Consider the following 20839-nt stretch of genomic DNA (forward strand, 5'->3'; position numbering starts at 1 on the left):
TAGTTATTATTATTTCTGATCTGCCACAAAACATAGCATTTTTTGTGGATAATGAAGACATATTATTCACAAAAACTTCCGAGAGACGGTCTCTCAATAACATTATTCAGAGACCTTTCTCATGATAGGGTAAGGGACCCACATAATTTTTTTTCCATGTCTCTCACTAAATTAGTGAAAAAAGAGCAACATACCTTACGGAAAACAGCGAGGCGAGAATGGTAATTCCGACGACGGCGCTAGATTTGTTTTGTACGTAGTTAATTAGAGATGATAGAGAGAGGAGACGATTTTAAGTGTGGATATATATAGGAGGAGAGGCAGTCGTGTGATTTTATATGGAGAAGGAACGAGTATTATGGAGCGTAGCCGTAGGGTTTGGGGAAATTTGTTATTTTATTTTGTATTTTTTGATAATCCACTGTGATTATTCTGGTATTTTGTTAATTTTATTATTAACCTTGATGATTATCCTATTATGACTCATACAACCATTTTTTAATTACAATTTACAAGGTGATTACTCCGTATTATTTTCTTAAATATCCTACTCGTTAATTAAACCATATAGTATTAACCATTTTAATTACAAGGTGATTATTCTGTTCTGAGTGATTACAAAATATCCGAGTTATTACAATATTCCATCCCCCAAGTTTAAGCCTAACGCTTCGATAATATAATGGAGACCTAAATAGCTTATTATTTATCAAATATATATTAAGCACTTATTTTCCTAAGAGGCAATTTCATAATAATGATATTGTGAGACCTATCATATAGAGGTTATTACTCCCTTGATTTTATTTTCCTTTTTCATTAATGTTAACTTTTAGTGTATGTATTTTATGTCTTGTCTCGCGTTTCTTTTAAATAAGATCGTTTCGTCTCATAAGAGACTTGCTTGTAAGTAAGAGGGTTAGTGGCAGAGCCATGATTTGAGCTTGGTTGTAATACTACGGTTTTATGAGTCTTTGGGTACTCTATCGAGTGGGAATTACTCTGTCGAGTAAGTAATTTTTGACGCAAAACAGTAGTCTGCCTGTAGGGTACTCGATCGACTAAGTTGGGTACTCGATCGAGTAGGGGGCACTCGATCGACTAAGTGCCCTACTCGATCGAGTAAGTGATTTTACGGGCTGAGTTTTGACGGGTTTTGTTAATGATGCGATATTGGTATATAAAGACGTCCGTCACTTTTTTTAAATCTTTTTATCATTCTAAAAACCTAAATTGAGAGAAAGAAGTTACGTAAGTTGATTCATCGCATCATTAGCAAATCCCCAAGGCTAGGAGAGTCGGATCATCTTGTTCTTTACGCCGTTGTGATCATCGTGTCAAGGGTAAGTTCCTTGAATAATTTTTATAACATTTGGTTGAGTTTCTTTAAAACCCTAATTGGGTGATTTTGAGGGTTTTGGGTGATTTGTATGTATCTGGTAGTAATTGAATGTATACATGTTATAAGAGGAGGATTCGTAGAGGAGAATTCTGATTAGCAGCTAGATCGTCTGTGGTGATTGCTTTTTCAGGTAGGGTTTTCCCTACTCAGTATTAGTTACATGTTGTGTGTGGTGGTTGTATTGTGGCTATTGATTAATTATATTGCTGGTGATTGTGACGGTTGTTGGTTTATATTGTTGATTGTTGTTGTATAACTGTCTGTGATATTCGGAGCGCGTCCCTGGCTGAGTGGAGTCACTTGCGGGAGTGGCTTCACGCCCTTGATTCGCCCTCTATGGAACCCGTCACAGAGGAGATGTGCACATTAAGGAAACTTGGGTTTATCGCTCGATGGAGATGAGCGGGGATTTGGTGGGTACGGCTGTGGTCCCCCACTGGCGGCGTGGAGTACTTGTTGCGATAGGTACTCTGGCAGAGCTACACACTTTAGTTTGTAGCCAGTTGTGTGGAGATTTGAGATGGAGGCTGGGTTTGTTGAGCTGTTTGTGTTGTTCGTGATATTATTCCTTTATGGTATTTGTTTTATGTAATTAGTACTGACCCCGTTTAAATGTTTTAAAAATTGTGGTGGTCCATTCGGGGGTGGTGAGCAGTTATTGAGCAGGTATGATTGATGCGTAGGGGATAGCTGGGTTGAGTCATCACGAGATGCTTTAGAAGTCTTCCGATGTGCCGAACATTGTTCTTAGCTAGTTGGTTTAACATTTGAGGACCTTCGTATTTTCTTTTATCAGTTTTGGTTTTGGTTGTATCGCTTTAAACTTTATTACTATTAAAGTACGTTTCGTTATTGTCTATTTGATTATCATTGCCTCGGGTAACCGAGATGGTGACGCTCGCATACCTTATGTGGTCCTGGTAAGGCACTTGGAGTATGGGGGTGTCACAAAGTGGTATCAGAGCGACGATCTTGAAACCTGTAACCAATGAACCTAATGAACACAGGGAGTCAAATTAAAATGAACCCGGGGTAGAAGTTGTAGGAGCTAATGCAAAGACTTGGGAGACGTCCTAAAGTCGCGAACTTGCCCTACAATTTTGAACCGGTCACCATGGTATATGAGTCGGTATCGCTCTATGTTTATCTTGTGAAGTGTGTACCTATATAGTGATGTGTGGCATGAATCGGTGGATGTGTGTATGTGGAGGATGGGGAATGTGTAGAGAAAATGGTGATGATGTGATTTATATGTTATTGGTTGAAAGCGTGATAATTGATTTACGATATGGCATTTTAGAAATATGGAAGGGAGGTTGCTTTTGCTTGAGTTATACAAAGAGTTATATACATATATATGTTGTGTTTGTCGTTTTGTATGAGATTTATATAGCTGAAAGTTTGAGTAAGAGCATATGGGTAGCGTACGAGTCTGCATGACTCGATCGAGTAGGGGGTACTACATCGAGTAGGAGGGGCACTCGATCGAGTGGGGTAAATTCGATCGAGTGGGTGGTTTCGTGATTTTCTGGACATTAGCCTATTTTTGTGGCACTCGATCGAGTAGGCTAGGCACTCGATCGAGTGGGGTCAATTCGATCGAGTGAGTAATAGACTTGATCGAGTACGTCTTAGAAAAGCTACTGGTTAGATTCTTATGCATATGTTGGATGAATATATTGGATGAATATGTTGGGGTGGATATGTTGAATGGATGTTTTGGGTGAATATGTTGAACGAATATGGTGGATGAATAGGTGGTATGATGGATGAATGGGTGGAAAAAGATGAATAATCGTTGCATGATAATATGATTTATGATTAAGAATGTTGTATGATGGAAGTGATTTTACAATGTTGTTATGCTAGTAACATAGGAATAGGGGACTTGATGTCATATATTTGTGATTTTGTTTACGTAAAGTTATAGAATAAAAACATGCGGGCAATATATGATTGTTAAGTTGAATAATATATGTGCATTGAGTTGTTTGTTGCTTGGCTTTTGAAGATAGTATCGTGTGGTTAGGGATGGTGGTTTTACAAGTATCGAGTCGCTTTTGTTCACCTTGTTGTTTAAGTTGTTTGGAAGTAAAAATCAAGTAGTTGTGTTTTTCGATTATAGAGAGGTTGTTTTTAAACTGTAATAACTTGAGATTCATAAATGATTTTGATGTGATTCCAATTGGAGGTGATAGCTTATTCTTTTAAGATTCCAACGATAGGTCACACGCCCAAAATGATCAAGAAACGAGTGAAATTATAACCGTTTTACAAAAATTGGACATTGCCGACAAATGCGTAGGGTACTCGATTGAGTGGCCCTCACTCGATCGAGTGCACCTCTTGTTACTCGATCGAGTAACCCTTACTCGATCGAGTAGCTCTGGTAATTTGTTTTACATGCCTCTGACCTTCACCTAATCGATCGAGTAAGTCACTTACTCGATCGAGTGGCCTGAACTCGATCTAGTGACCCCTGTTTTAGGTCATATGCTTATCTTTTGACTTCGTTGCATATTATGTTTAATTCAAAGGTGTTCTTTGGCTTCTTTATGCATTGTTTTACGTATGTGTTGGTCCTAATGCGTAAGTTATCCAATCTTATGATGTAAGGTGTGGCACCTGTGGTGAGTATGAATTTGGTGGGAAGGACATGAGTTACATGTGGTTGTGATACATAGTGGAAAAAAGAAAAGGAAGATTGGTAAGGCTTATTAAGGCATGGAGCATGTTTTGTGAGAAGAGATGAGTGATATGATTGTGTGTTGAGTAATGTAAAAGTAAGTGAATATGGGCAAGGGATGATGTGAGTCTAAGGAACGTGAGAATGAAAAGATTGAAAGGAAGGATGTGGATAGTGGCAACTTGAGATATGTAAAGAATTATGGAGGGAGATGGTTAGGAATCGTGTGGGTTAAGAGTATATGTAGTGAAAGGTCGTTTTAGAGGGATTGAGAAGAGTGGTATATAGTGAACTTAATGGAGACATGTCGCGACGTGGATTTGCAAATAGTGAGTGAGTTTGGGAATTTGCATTATCAAGAGGTGAAACTAATGTGTGATTTCCTTAGGCAAGTAACGTTATGAAATGAGTTTAAGGATTCAAAAAAAAAAAAGGGGGTGATTGGAGATCAGTGTGAGTGATAGCATGATAAGAGAAGATCTATAGTAAGAAAGAGTGAGATGATACTGATATGAAATAATGGGATTTGAGTTTTGGAGCAATGAGAAGGTAACCGGAGCACTAAAGAGTTAGGTAGAAGGAATAAGGAGTTGAATCGTTAATTGATATTGTTGAGTGTAAAGAGATAAGAAGGATAAAAGTAAGCTGAGAAAGATGTCGATCGGAGTTATATGATATAGAAGTCAGGAATCGTCCAGATGTATGATAGTATCATGAGCATGTTAATTAATGGTTATATAAGGAGTTTCAGGACAACATGATTAATCATGAGTTTCGAGGAATTAAGGGAGTATGGAGTTGGTGGAGTATTTGCATGATACGATATATTTGGTGGAGGGTTGGATGACAATACAATTAAGATAGTATTGCGAATAATGTTGTGGTAATTATGTTGATGGGTTTGATGTTCGTTATTTGAGATGTAGCCAAATATATATATTAAAAAAAAAAAAAAAAAAAAAAAAAAAAAAAAAAAACGTGATATTTGGAGATGAGTGTAAGAGTTTTGTTATACGAGCAGTGGGGTATTGTGGTGTTGTCACTAGTGGTTAAGGGTGATAATAGCTAAGAAGGATAGCAATTCTAAAGAGGTTGATTTTGTAGAGGCCGGATTGATATGTACGTTTGAGAGGAAGTATAAGATGTGGGTATATGAGACGGGTGCTAGTAGTTGAATATTAATGGTATGGTTATACTTGGCAGGAGGTGATGGTATGCGAATGGGAGAATAGGTTATGAGGAGCATACGAGTTAAGCTCGGGCGAGAGGTAACCTTTATCAAGTGGTAACTTACGTGATCAGGATTGACTAGTTGGATGTGGTTATGGGTCTATGATGTGTATAAACGTTTGTGTGAGGCTCTGACCTCACGATAAGTGGTATGGTGTGATAGTCATAAAGTTGTTATCTAAATGTTTTGTAATATATGCTGGATACGGTAACCTAATGGAATGATGTCCAAAAGTGATAGTTTGGGTGATCTGGCATGGCTAGTTATACTTGTATGTGTATTCATGATATATGTTTATTCCGTGAAAAGGTATGGATGATGTTCATGCGATTCTTGTCTGTTTATTCTGTATAATATGTTGTGTTATGATCTAGTAAAGCTGTTTTGAGTAAGTTTTCTTATCCGAAAAGTTATACTGAGTCAGTGTTTATGGGAATTGTATGTGGTTGTGATGTTTATCGATGTAATTGTTGGCCTCGGGTGGTGATCTGGGCACGGTACTTCGTGTTGTGATGCGGGTATTTTCGCGCTGCGAGGCGGCTGTTGGTGGCGGTGTTGTGATGCCGTCACCGGTTGTGGTGGAGTAGGCGGGATGATTACGATTCGAGTTTTCGAAAGTACATGCCAGTTATACATAGATGGTTGTTTTGTTTGTTGCTGTTTCTTGTGAGTTTCAGTTTGTACAGATTGATGGTTTTTTTGTTTCTTTATTGTTTTTTACCAGTTTCAGTTTGGGAGTGAGGGTAGAGTATGATATGGAAAAGAGTTGTGTATGTTTTCATTGTTGTCAGGGTATAGTGATATCATGTTGATGGGACACAGTTGCGAGAGGTTGTTGGAGTACTTGTGATGTTCTTTTAGAGGAGGCGTTGGTTGACTTAGCAATGGCAAGTGATTCGTGGAACATGTGTTGTACAGATCTAAAAGCTGCAGGTGGTCCATAATCTTTGTTGAGACAGTGAGTATAGGGAGTTGGACATTAGTATCATGGTAAGTTGTGGATGAGTTTGTGGTAATAAAAGGGAGAACTTGAGGACCTAGTGTGAGTGTGTGTAATAATTGTGGATCGTGAGTTCTGCGTATGGAGGTAGGTGCATGTATAGAGGACTATGTCGTTTTGGCGGTAATAGGGAACAGTTGAAGTTTTGGTTAAGCTAAAGATTTTGTGGTATAGGTTCGGTGGTATGCCGAGTGAATTGAGGTATGAGAACTGGTTAAGTAAGAGAGCCTTGGATATAGGAATGGTGAGTGTTTCGATTATAGGCGGTTATCTTTGACATGCGGTGGTGATGAGGATAATGAGAAAATATAGCTAGGATTTAGTATAAGTGAGTTACGAGGACGTAACATTTGTCTTAAGAGGACGCGATAAAAGAGAGTTTCATGGTTGTGCATGTTGTAGTATATTTGGAAGTAGAGTGTTGGTGTAGCATAAATTAAAGGATGGATCTTTGTTGTGATTGATTTTGTAAAAAGGTCATGGCCGTGCTTGTAGTAGTTCGATGTTTAGGAATAGGAGAATATTTCGATAGTGTTGACAGTTGGAAGATGATGATTTTGAGTTCCATAGTCTTGGCAGTTGGATGATAATGTTTATAAGTGTGAGTAAACTTCGAGGACGACGTTCCTTTTAAGGGGGGTAGAATGTCACATTCCGTTTGATGTTTATGAGTGTCTTGATATTGGATTTTCTACTGGATAATATGTTAGTGAAACGTAGCTAGCGACGTTTGTGGAGGGTAGTTGCTAGTGTATGGAGTTAGTGTTGAGAGAGGCTATAATGTGGTGGATATGATATCGTGAGTCATGTTGTGGGGGTAGATATCGTTGGTGGAGTTGGTGTTGGGAGTTCATGTCTGATGGGTTGGAGTTTTGTTTAGAGTTCTTATTTGCGTTGTTATGTCTTGATCGAGTTAGTATCTTTTGTTTTTGTTTATGAGTTGAACTTCGGGGACGAAGTTCTTTTTAAGAAGGGAAGACTGTAATACTACGGTTTTATGAGTCTTTGGGTACTCTATCGAGTGGGACTTACTCTGTCGAGTAACTAATTTTTGACGCAAAACAGTAGTCTGCCTGTAGGGTACTCGATCGACTAAGTTGGGTACTCGATCGAGTAGGGGGCACTCGATCGAGTAAGTGAGTTTACGGGCTGAGTTTTGACGGATTTTGTTAATGATGCGATATTGGTATATAAAGACGTCCGTCACTTTTCTTAAATCTTTTTATCATTCTAAAAACCTAAATTGAGAGAAAGAAGTTACGTAAGTTGATTCATCACATCATTAGCAAATCCCCAAGGCTAGGAGAGTCGGATCATCTTGTTCTTTACGCCGTTGTGATCATCGTGTCAAGGGTAAGTTCCTTGTATAATTTTTATAGCATTTGGTTGAATTTCTTTAAAACCCTAATTGGGTGATTTTGAGGGGTTTTGGTGATTTGTATGTATGTGGTAGTAATTGAATGTATACATGTTATAGGAGGAGGATTCGTAGAGGAGAATTCTGATTAGCTGCTAGATCGTCTGTGGTGATTGCTTTTCCAGGTAGGGTTTTCCCTACTCAGTATTAGTTACATGTTGTGTGTGGTGGGTGTATTGTGGTTATTGATTAATTATATTGCTGGTGATTGTGACGGTTGTTGGTTTATATTGTTGATTGTTGTTGTATAACTGTCTGTGATATTCGGAGCGCGTCCCTGGCTGAGTGGAGTCACTTGCGGGAGTGGCTTCACGCCCTTGATTCGCCCTCTATGGAACCCGTCACGGAGGGGATGTGCACATTAAGGAAACTTGGGTTTATCGCTCGATGGAGATGAGCAGGGATTTGGTGGGTACGGCTGTGGTCCCCCACTGGCGGCTTGGAGTACTTGTTGCGATGGGTACTCTGGCAGGGCTACACACTTTAGTGTGGAGATTTGAGATGGAGACTGGGTTTGTTGAGCTGTTTGTGTTGTTCGTGATATTATTCCTTTATGGTATTTGTTTTATGTAATTAGTACTGACCCCGTTTAAATGTTTTAAAAATTGTGGTGGTCCATTCGGGGGTGGTGAGCAGTTATTGAGCAGGTATGATTGATGCGTAGGGGATAGCTGGGTTGAGTCATCACGAGATGCTTTAGAAGTCTTCCGCTGTGTCGAACATTGTTCGTAGCTAGTTGGTTTAACATTTGAGGACCTTCGTATTTTCTTTTATCAGTTTCGGTTTTGGTTGTATCGCTTTAAACTTTATTACTATTAAAGTATGTTTCGTTATTGTCTATTTGATTATCATTGCCTCGGGTAACCGAGATGGTGATGCTCTCATACCTTAAGTGGTTCTGGTAAGGCACTTGGAGTATGGGGGTGTCACATTGGGGGGCAAAAAATTTAGGAGAGACATATGAGTGATAATATAAGATACACTCGAAGAAATTTTGAAAAGTTTAAACTAAAAACTTCGAAAATCTCAACCGCTGGAGAGGGAGTCATGACTACAAGGGTGCAATTCAAATATAAAAATTTACGAAAATGTGTGTAGCAGTGTAGGTGCGTTACACTTAGAAAGAGTCTTTGTAAGACACTCCTACACGTGCAAAAACCTTTATGAAAATTTTTGGTCAAGAAATTTTATTTTTTTCTTATTTACCTTATGACATTATTCGTTCTTTTTCTCTAAAATTTTTTTAAAGCCTTTAATTATAAATCCTAGCTCCGTCAGCTATCTTCATAGTCGATAGGCCTTTATCCCTATTATCTTCTTCTTATCTCAATAGTCTAACATACACTAGTTGCGGCTTATTCCTCACAAGTGATCCAAAATCATGCAACCAACCCTTTCAATTGAATATATTCTTCATTTCTATCATTGATCAAAGGTGCAAAATATTCTCACTCAATCAAGCATATATTAAACATGGCCTTGCATGCCTCAACATCCACTTATTATCTTCACACAAAACAAAACCTCATGTATACCATAAACAGAGAATAGATTGCGCGTTTTGATCTAATCAGATCAAATCAAAACGCGCAATAGTTAGTACACATTTTTAGTGTAGGTGAAGGTGATGGAGAATTTAGTGAACAAGAAAGTGAGGCTTCAAAACCGACTAACAAAAACTACCTTAGTAGCCTGTAGTGACAAGAAATCAGTAAACCATATTCGTCTAGACGACAACAAACCAAAACCCGAAAATTCCGTGTGGATAATAAAGAGTAAACACCCTGATTATCAAGCAATTCGATTAGAAAGTGTGTACGGCAAATTCCTAGCTTGGAAAACATCAGCGGATGGAATTGCAAAGCAAGTAGATAAACCGCCACCACACGATAGGGAAATATTCGGTGTTCATAATTGGTGGACGTTTGAGGACGTCGATCAAAGCGGTTTCACTTGTGTTCGAATTCAAAGTAGTCTTATTACAATAAGACGTTGTGCCAACCTTTACCCTGATAGTTCCAACACCCAAGTTAAGGTGGGTCAGAAGAGGGACTCATCCTCCACCTCACGCCTCGTGGACCGAGACTATATTTGGGACCTTGAATTTGTTGAGGATCCGATCATTGATCCAAGTCCAGGTCCAGGTCCAGGTCCGGTTATCAGTAAGCCTGAGGATAAACCCCCAGCAGTAACGCTGCCCGTTGTTGAGGGGACGATCCCGTCTACAAATTATACTTATCAGGTTGATCGGATGTACGTGTATCAACAAGGGATGGCTGGCACGTCATTTCCGTTTCCTAATTATGCTAATACTGGGCGTAATGTTAACCAGTCCGGTACCCAAATCGTTGGCGGTGTGAACATTCACACCCATATCGATAATTTCATAACTTGGTAAACAAAAAGTTTATTATTGATCAACTGATGGTGACAAGTGTACAGGGTATCCCCGAACGGACTCAAGGCCTCTGATTAAGCTACAACAACTCCTTTACAAATACACAACTTATGGTGAAAACTGTACAGGGTATAAATCGGTTTACTTTTAAACGCGTAAAAATAGGAGTATTATTCGTGTTGGTTTTAGATTAATTTCAAGAATCTCCGCTAAAGGTGGTGGTGTTCTCTATATTCATGTGAATTTGCGGGGGAATATGATATATTAAACTCGATATTGAGATTAGAAAAATGTTGCTTGAAAAAAGATTAGAACGCAACACGATCTAAAACTAACAATTTTTCGAATTGCTTTAATCTATGTATATTAACTCGACTAACAAAATGTTTATCTTAAGAACTTAAAAATCGACTTCAATTTTCCTGTCGCGATAGAACATAATATGCCCATTGTCTTCTCCTTTTGCCAACACTGCTTGTTTATTCCTCACAAGTGATTCTAAATCACTTAACAAGCTCTTTCGAATGAATATATTCTTCCGTCTCCATCATTGATCAAAGGTGTAAAACTGTTCCAACCCGAAGATGTCAGATTGAAAACTCCAATCAGTCAATTCAGTTAGAAATTGTGCACGGCAAATTGCTAAGCTCGTCAAATAGCCGCCATATGGTTAGGCAGTAGACGGGGTTCGTAATTAGTGGACATTGTTAAAAAGTCCCAAGTGGGTTCACTTCTGTTCGACTATAAATCCGTTGTAAAATGACAGTTTTATCAAACTTTACCCTGGTTTCGAGTTCACCAAAGTGAATTAGTGTATAAGAAGCCCAAAATGAGACGTAATATAATCCGTTCATGGCCCATTAATACAACTAGAAGAAGCCCAATAGTCCATGCGTTAGAGCCCATGGCTCAGCCAAAAATCGAGCTACTATGTTTCGAGTCCAATTAGAATCAACTGATACGTAAGCGATTCAGTAATACTTCCATTTAACTTCACTCTACCACTTTCAATTTTTTACACTATTCACAAATAAACATTCAATGTCAATTTTCGAATCAATACATAAGTAAAAATATATTCATGTGACATTTTGTTTGATTCGTCTTTACGAGTAAATTGAAAATATCTAACTTTTAGAATTTTTACAAATACGTAGCTAACGATATTTAGCGCGTAAAATACACATTAATACTAGTGTGGCTCGGATACATAAGCGAGCTCCAGTTACACAAAACGTCAATACAGGATACTCCGTACCAAATGTACAAGAAAAACCGTATCGAATAAAAACAATCTGATTGAATGTGACTCGTAGAATAGCAACATGGTCGCTGATGTGCCTGTGACACTAACATCATCTGAACTAATGACAACATTGATTAAAATACAAGTGAAAACAAAAGAAATTGATGGAACGGTATTAAATTAAGACGGTTTTTGGCATTCAAAGTTTCTCGTTTTCATTAGGATCAAATTGTTTGCAAATACAGTTGCTGATTACAAACAAACAGTACTAACAATCTCCTCCCTAATACTAACCCTCTCCCAAACACCTTTGATTCAAACACAAATAACACAGTAACTAGAGTGCAGTAACAAAGTAACCGAAAGCAGTAACATAGTTAAGACCCGATCCGAAGATCCAAGCCCATTAATTCCCAGCCCAAACATCGACCGGTTTACTTAATTCCTCCAGTCGGATCCTCCACGAGATCCACCACCACCTCCATATCCTCCACCACCACCACCGTAACCACCACCTCCTCCTTCACGACGACCTCCATAACCTCCACCACCACCGCCTCCACCACCATATCCTCGGCTTCCTCCACCACTTCCACCACGGTAACCACCGCCGCCTCCGCCTCCACCGCCGGATCCACGGGATTGAGCTTGGTTGACGGTAATGTTACGGCCGTCAAGATCTTGTCCGTTCATTCCTTCGATCGCATCGTTCATCGATTTCTCATTAGCGAATGTTACGAATCCGAATCCTCTTGATCTTCCTGTCTCACGATCGTTAATTATCTGCAATCATCAACAAAACATCATCAGAAAACGCAGATTTAATTAACTAATTAATTAATTAAACATTCCGCCTCATTCATTTGTTTACTTTTGATTAAATTACCACTCACATTGAGACGGAACAAATATCGAATAATGTAAGCGATTAAATTTTTTTTTTACTGTTTCCAGACATCAACCACAATATTATCAGAAACACAGATTTAATAGTTCAATTAATACTTCTTCCGTCTCATTCATTTATTTACCTTTGCTTAAAATACCGCTCTCATTTTAACAGAGAATATTACAGCAAAAGAAGAATCAAGGATTTAACAAAATAACTAATACTCTTTCGTCTCAGTCATTTGTTTACCTTTGATTAAGATACCAGAGGGAGATCGAGCATAACAGTAAAAGAAGAGTTAAACACAAACAGTAACAGTAACAGTAACAGAGCAAGAAGAGTAACAATGGAGTAACAAGGAAACCTTGGATTCGGTAACAGAGCCGTATTGAGAAAATGCAGCTTCGAGGGACTCGTCGTTAGTGGCCCAAGCAAGGCCGCCGACGAAGCATCTGTACTCCTCAACTTCCGCCATTGATGAAGATTACGAAAGCTTAAATTGAACGAAGTAAAACAAAGGAGAAATGTAGAGAATTGAGAGGAAGAGGATGAAGAATAATCGATGAAAATGAAGGGGTATTTATGGAGGTGGAAAAATTAGGGTTTTGAGTGAAGTGAGTGAAGGTGAAATTGGGGGTGGAGTTAACTGTGGTTAATAATGTAAGTTGTTGGTAACTGGGGTTTGGTTAAAGAGGATATTCTTTTGGATGAGGTTAAAATATCTTCGATATTTCATCTTTGTGAGGACTGTGGGAGTGAAGATATTTTGTGGAGCGTATCTTTGAGTGTTGTCATGTGGTGTGCACGTGAGTTCGTGATTTTATCAATGGAGTAGTGGACTTGTACGATGTGGGCTGGACTCGGATCGATTGATCTGGGCTGATGAGAAGTTATGGAATATAAGAACCTCTTATAATGGGAGACGGTTTTTTAATGGGTCCTGCTATACGTCGTCGACAATTTACTAATTGTCGTCGACAATTAATGTAAATTTCCAAGTTTGCCCTCCATAACATAACTCCATTTCCGTCTCACTAAAATGCAATTTCCGTCTCACTAAAACACAAGTCAATTTCCGTCTCACTAACGTCTCACTAAAATCTTTCAAACAAAAAAAAAAGACGGTTTTTCAAAAAAAAAGCGGGATTTGTAATTAACAACATGAACGAGAACTTAGCGACTATCGATTACCGCACCAAAAATTAATCTAAGTCAGAAAATGATTTTTTTTTTCAAAAAAAAAAAAAAAATGAAAAAAAAAATTCCGGACGAAAAACATTTTCGTCCAGACCAAGGTCCGGACAAAGAAAATTTTCGTCCAGACCATGGTCCAGACAAAAATATTTTTCGTCCAGACCCGGGTCCAGACAGAAAATATTTTCGTCCAGACCCAGGTCCAGACGAAAAATATTTTCGTCCGATTTTTTTTTTTTTTTTTTTTTTTAAAAAAAATTTTTTTTTTTTCCGGACGAAAATATTTTTAAATCTGGACTGGTCTGGACGAAAATATTTTCTGTCTGGACCTGGGTCTGGACGAAAAATATTTTTGTCTGGACCATGGTCTGGACGAAAAATTTCTTTGTCCGGACAAAAAATTTCTTCATCCAGGCTCTTTTTCAACAATTTTTTTTTTAAAAAAAATTATTATTTTCCGTCTTAAATTAGTTTTGGGTGCGTGGATCGATAATCGCTAATTAAAATAAGTTTCAATAAATTAAAAAATTAAAATAAAACGAACTATCCCCGAACGGGGTTTATTAGTAATTATTAATTATTTTTTTACGAAAACAAAACAAGACGGAAAAAATATAAGGGGGAGTGTGAGGGAGGGATAGTTTTGGAAGTTCATTAAAATTGTCGACGATAATTAGTAAATTGTCGACGACCTTTAGCAGGCAGGTTTTTAATTGGGTAAACACTTGCACATTCTACTAATGAATGAATGTTAAAACTTATGAGTTGGTCTTGCTTATGTCCATTTTAACTTAAAATCCCTCACAAATTGGAACCTCTTTTCATTTTCGCTTATATTTTTAATCGGGCCTGAGAATTGTTTTAAGCAGTAAACAATGTTAAGTAATACAAGTACCATCTCACATTGTAACTAAGCTAGCAATTAGGTAGTTCCGGTCGAGTCGGGCCATATCGGTCATTATCACATTCCGGTCGCTTATGGGTCTCATTGGTCGAGTTAATTCTTATACCAGGTTGGGTTCGAGTCGCTGTTGAGCTGGGGCACTAGATTGGTGAAATGAACGAATTCAGGTCAATATCAGGTTGGCATTGATCAACAAAAGTTCCAAGTTGACTCATGTTACGGGAAGGTCCGGTTTTGGGTCTATCTTAGGGGGTGTTTGTTTCGCGCATTGATATGAATTTGAAATCACAAATTATACTTGGGTAGTATGGGGTTGGAACTCAATCCCTCATACCTTTTGTTTGTTTCAAATGTAAGCGATGTGGGTTTGAAACTAGGTTAAAGTTGAAATATATAAAATCCACTACTTTAAATAACAATATTAATATATAAAATCATGAAAATAAAGGTAATCAAATAATTATATAAAATATTTCATTTACAATATATCCTAATATTTACTTTCATGTTTTTATTATTATAATTTGATACCCATGAGAATCCATCTCATACCCCTCCTCTCCTAATTGGATATGAGAAACTCATACCTTATTAGTTTGAGGTATAGATATGAAATCCCAAATTAGCCAAACAAACAGTTGGTATGGGTTTGGCTCATTCCAAACTCATACCCCATACATTTGGTGAACGAACCAAACACTCCATTAAGGTGTTTGGTTCGAGCTTTTGAAATGATATGGATTGAAATTGATTTAATCCAATCTAGTGTTTGGTTGGAGGGTTTCGGACTAGAGTTAGATACCCAATAGATTATAACTACATCCCAACTCCTTAGAAACTCGTACTCATATATACGCCCAAGTTTTTAATTCCATTCCACCTTATTACTATATACTCAATCCAACACTTTATGAGCAAGTATGGAGCTATAATATCACAATCCATTTTGGTACTTTGAACCAAACGGCCTTACTTTTGTATTATCAAGTGACATACTTATGGGTCATCATCAGGTTGGTTGCAGTTTGCAACATTTTAGTATTCTATCAAGCCAAGTTTGCTCGGATTTGGGGTTAGAGTTACTAGCACGGATTTTAGTGTATATCTAGATACTCTAATTAAAACGGACTGAGAATTGACTTTCGTCCATAACTAGGCCTAAATGTACTAAAAAAGGGGCTTTAGCAACAACCTGAATTGGTTAAAAAAGGGGCTTTAGCAACAATAGTTAAAGAATTTTCGAAATGTATCTTTGAAGGACGAGTCAAAAACCAATTGCACTGTTGTTTTTAGCTGTTTTTCGCACTTACATATAAATTGAGTTAATGATCTATTACAACACCATGCCTCTTACACTAATGACAATCTACATCTTTGATCTTCTCGATAACCTTGAATTGACAATTATTGGAGCTTTATGTTACATGTAATGTAAAGGATACTCCCGTATCTTCCTCCATATCTCGTAAATAATATAATTAGGAAATTGTAATTACTATAGCTAACTTTCCTTCTTTCGTATATTCGTTTCTTGTCCATAAAGCTTAGCGTAGATCTTGTATACCAAAACTAATACCCTTGTAATTGTATATATACTTATGATATCAATAGAAACAATGCACATTCAAATCATAAAATCTTACATGGTATCATTGAGTCTAAAACCCTAAATCGTCCATCCGGCCTCCCTTTCCTTCGAACTACCCATGGCAACCAACAACGTCCTCCTTCCCAACTCCGACGAACCAAACAAACCCATCACCGCCATCACTTTCCAAAATTGCATCCAACTAACCGACACCCTAACCTACAAACAATGGAGCTTTCAAATTCGTGCCACGATGAATGGTCACCGACTGTTTCACTACCTTGATGGTAGTGTCTCGGCCCCACCCGAAACCCTCACCACAACTTCCGCAACCGATGACACCAAAACCGATGTCACCCCGAACCCAGCCTACCTCACGTGGTATCGTCAAGATCAATTCATTCTTGGCGCTCTCATCGGCACCCTCTCCTCAACCGTTGCACCACTCATTGTTCATGCCACCACCTCCCACGAAGCATGGACAACCTTAGCCACCACGTTTGCCAAAAAGACCCGAGGTCGTAAACTTCAACTCAAAGCTCGCCTCCAATCTCTCAAACTAGGTGACGGTACCATAACCGAATTCATGCAATCTGTCAAGTCTTGCGCTGACGATATTGCTCAACTTGATCGACCCATGGACATTGAAGACATCCTAACGGTTGTCTTTGATGGCCTCAATTACGATCTTTATGGTCCCGTCATTGAATCCATTAAAGCTCGAGATAACCCCATATCCTTCGAAGACCTCCACGAAAAACTTATTCAACATGAAATTCATGTTAATCGTAACAAAACCACTACCCCACCCACCTTTCAACCCTCAGCTAACCCAGCTCAACCACGACCCAACTACAACCGACAATCCTACGCCCCACGCACCCCATATCCACCTAAGCCTCCCCAGTACACCACACCATCGACCAACCCCGAATACAAGCCTGCCCCATACAAAGGTTGGTGCCATTACTGTGACATCTGAGGCCATGTTGCCTCAGATTGTCGAAAACTCAAAGCGGACTATCCCATGATTGTCTTCCCCACTCGTCAGTATCGTCCCAACCCGAACCCGCCACATGCTCACACTGCCACTCACGTCCCAAACCCGAACCCGAATGCTTGGACCATCGACACCGGAGCTTCTCACCATATAACTCACGACCTCAATACACTTGCACTCCACAATCCCTATGAAGGACCCGACGACTTAATCATTGGTGACGGCTCCTCTCTTCCGATTACTCACATAGGTTCATTCACTATTTATACCTCTTCTATTCCTTTAATTTTCAATAATGTTCTATGTGTTCCAAAAATTTCTCGTAATTTATTTTCCATTAAACAATTTTGCAACGATAATGATGCCCTAGCTATATTCTCACACAATTCTTTTCTTATAAAGGCTCGCACAACGGGAGCGGTTCTTCTTCAGGGTCCGCTTAATCACGGCACATATGAGTGGACACCATCTTCACCAAGTGCACATGTCGCATCCGTCTCCTCAACACAATGGCATCACCGCTTAGGACACCCGTCATCCGCAACTTTGAAGCTTTTAAATTCTCGCTATAATTTAATATCTCCGAATATTTACATTGTACCCCGTGCCTCATTAATAAAAGTCAGAAACTTCCGTTCCAATTATCGTCTCTTACTTCCAAAGCTCCACTAGATTTAATTTTTTCTGATTTATGGACCGCTCCGATTCATTCCAACGAATTACATAAATACTATGTTTTATTTGTCGATCACTTCACGCACTATATTTGGCTTTTTCCGGTTCAAAAGAAATCCGACACAATCACCATCTTCAAACAATTTCGAGCCCTCGTTGAAAAACAATTCAACCGGCCTCTATTACGGTTTTATTCCGACAACGGCGGTGATTTTCGCAAACTGACTCCCCTGCTTCTCGATTCTGGTGTCTCACACTTGACCTCACCTCCCCATACTCCCGAACACAACGGGTTTGCGGAGCGCCGTCACCGTCACATAGTCGAAACCGGGTTAGCATTACTCCCACACGCACAAATACCCACCAAATTCTGGCCATATGCATTCACCACGGCATCTTACCTCATAAACAGACTACCAACCTCGACATTACAAAATGAATCTCCATTCTTCAAACTCTTTAACACTCATCCCAATTACTCGAAACTCCATGCCTTTGGTTGCTTATGTTTCCCATGGCTCCGTCCTTATACTAACCATAAACTCGACCCCCGCTCCGCTCCGTGTGTCTTCTTAGGTTACTCCAATACCCAATCTGCCTTTTACTGTCTTGAACCAGTTACATCACGTATTTATACCTCTCGACACGTTCGGTTCGTCGAAACTGAGTTCCCGTATAATGCCCTCCTTGGCACCACCTCGCCTGCCGCTCTCTCCACCGCTCAGTGGACAACCTTTCACCTCCCCGTCATCTCCACTGAACCTCCAATCCCGTCCCCTACTCCACCACCCGACACACCTGTCCACACTACCCCTGCAACCACGCCTACTACCCCTGACCCACACACGTCCTCCCCTGTTTCCTCCCCTGCATCTTCCCCCGTACCTCTCCTATCACCCCTGGTCACACCACGTCACCTTCCCCACCACCACCACCCCCTCCTCCTCCCCCTCCCCGCCATGCCACTCGTCTGTCTCACAACATCATTAAACCCAACCCGTGGTACTTCTCCCCACCTCGAAAATCTGCCCACACGGCTTCCATACGAAACCCGTATGCCACCCCCACCACCATTAAACAGGTCCTTGTCGACCCTCGCTGGCGTGAAGCCATGCTTGCTGAACACGCTGCTCTCACCCGAAACAACACCTGGACCCTTGTTTCCGCTGACCCAGCTCGTAATGTTATTGGTTGCAAATGGATATTTTGAATTAAATATAATCCGGTTGGATCGATAAAGCAACACAAAGCTCGGCTTGTTGCAAAGGGTTTCAATCAGCGTCCTGGTATTGATTATTGTGAAACATTTAGTCCTGTTATTAAACTAACTACAGTTCGACTCATGCTCAGTCTTGCTCTTGCTCACGGTTGGTCTCTCAGACAGCTCGACGTCAACAATGCATTTCTTCAAGGTCGTCTAACCGATTACGTTTACATGACTCAGCCTCCTGGCTTTGTTGACATGAATAATCCGACTCATATCTGCAAGCTTTCGAAAGCAATATACGGCCTGAAACAGGCTCCTCGCGCGTGGTTCACCGAATTGCGTACTTTTCTGATTTCCTACGGGTTTGTCAATTCTATCTCCGATTCTTCATTGTTCGTTTTTAATAAGAATAATATTCGTCTATTCGTTCTTGTTTATGTGGATGATATTATCGTCACTGGTTCGTCAATTCAAGCAATAAACACATTTGTTGAAGCCATCTCGAATCGATTCTCTCTCAAGGATTTAGGCCTTCTGTCTTATTTTCTTGGAGTTGAAGTCACCCCGACAAAACGTGGGTTGCATCTAAATCAGTCGAAATATATTTCCGACTTGTTACTAAAATATAATATGGCTGACTGTCGTCCTGCAACCACTCCCATGTCCACTGATTCATCTCTACTTCGACAACCGTCTCTCCCGGTACAAGATGAGACTCGCTACCGTGCTATCGTGGGTAGTCTACAGTATCTTTCACTGACTCGTCCCGACATTTCCTTCACAGTGAATCGTCTTGCTCAGTTTCTAACACATCCGACTGAACCTCACTGGACTGCTCTCAAGCGATTACTAAGGTATCTTAAAGGAACACTTCATCTCGGTATTCATTTGCTTCGCTCCTCCCCCTTTGTTCTACATGCTTATTGTGATGCGGACTGGGCGGGATATAAAAATGACTACGTCTCTACAGGTGGTTATCTTGTCTTTCTTGGCTCTAATCCCATCTCTTGGTCTGCCAAGAAACAACGAGCTCTTTCCCTTTCGACCACTGAATCCGAATACAAAGCAGTTTCCGACACTAAAGCTGAACTACTCTGGTTGCGTGCTCTCTTCTCCGAACTTGGGGTATCTGTCACTCACACTCCGACCATTTACTGTGATAACTTGGGTGCCTCCAACTATTCTGCAAATCCGATATTTCACTCCCGTATGAAACATCTTGCTCTTTCGTTTCATTTCGTTCATGAACAAGTCCGTCTGGGTTCTATCCGTGTTCAGCACATAAATGGGTCCGATCAGATTGCTGACGTTCTAACGAAACCGTTACCTCGCTCTCGCTTCAACTTATTGGTCTCCAAGACCGGTCTAACTCTTCGACCGACCGTCTTGCGGGAGCGTGTAAAGGATACTTCCGTATCTTCCTCCATATCTCGTAAATAATATAATTAGGAAATTGTAATTACTATAGCTAACTTTCCTTCTTTCGTATATTCGTTTCTTGTCCATAAAGCTTAGCGTAGATCTTGTATACCAAAACTAATACCCTTGTAATTGTATATATACTTATGATATCAATAGAAACAATGCACATTCAAATCATAAAATCTTACATGTAACACCCCAAGTTATTGAGAGTAAGGTTGTCCCACATCGGGGAATTGAGGAGGTTGTGATATGTTTATAAGGGATTCCACCCACCACTTAGTAACAAGGCCTTGTACTTTTGGGCTTAAGTGAGGACAAGTAATGGGCTCAAAGGTACATATACCATCTTATTGGGTTATGTTACGACCGTGGTGGGTCGGGTTGTTACAAATGGTATCAGAGCGACTCTGCGACCGTGTGGTGAGCCCGTGGTCAGGAGTACCCGGGTCACACGCCTAGCGGGGGAAGATTCTGGGCTTGGAACAACGAGGACGTTGTGTTCTTTAAGTGGGGGAGATTGTAACACCCCAAGTTATTGAGAGTAAGGTTGTCCCACAACGGGGAATTGAGGAGGGTG

General features: G+C 39.8%; 1 protein-coding gene across 1 annotated transcript; it reads right to left on the reverse strand.

Annotated features, from left to right (window-relative positions):
- Window positions 1-11569: 11569 nt before the first annotated feature.
- LOC141648558 (glycine-rich RNA-binding protein-like) lies at window positions 11570-12927 on the reverse strand. The gene is made up of 2 exons (XM_074457285.1): window positions 12634-12927; window positions 11570-12163 (listed from the first exon to the last, which is right to left on the reverse strand). The coding sequence occupies exons 1-2, from the start codon at window positions 12742-12744 to the stop codon at window positions 11819-11821; spliced, it is 456 nt and encodes a 151-aa protein (XP_074313386.1). The 5' UTR covers window positions 12745-12927; the 3' UTR covers window positions 11570-11818.
- Between the last annotated feature and the right edge of the window lie 7912 nt (window positions 12928-20839).

Source organism: Silene latifolia, chromosome 3 (assembly GCF_048544455.1).
Source record: "Silene latifolia isolate original U9 population chromosome 3, ASM4854445v1, whole genome shotgun sequence".
NCBI classification, from domain to species: Eukaryota; Viridiplantae; Streptophyta; class Magnoliopsida; order Caryophyllales; family Caryophyllaceae; genus Silene; species Silene latifolia.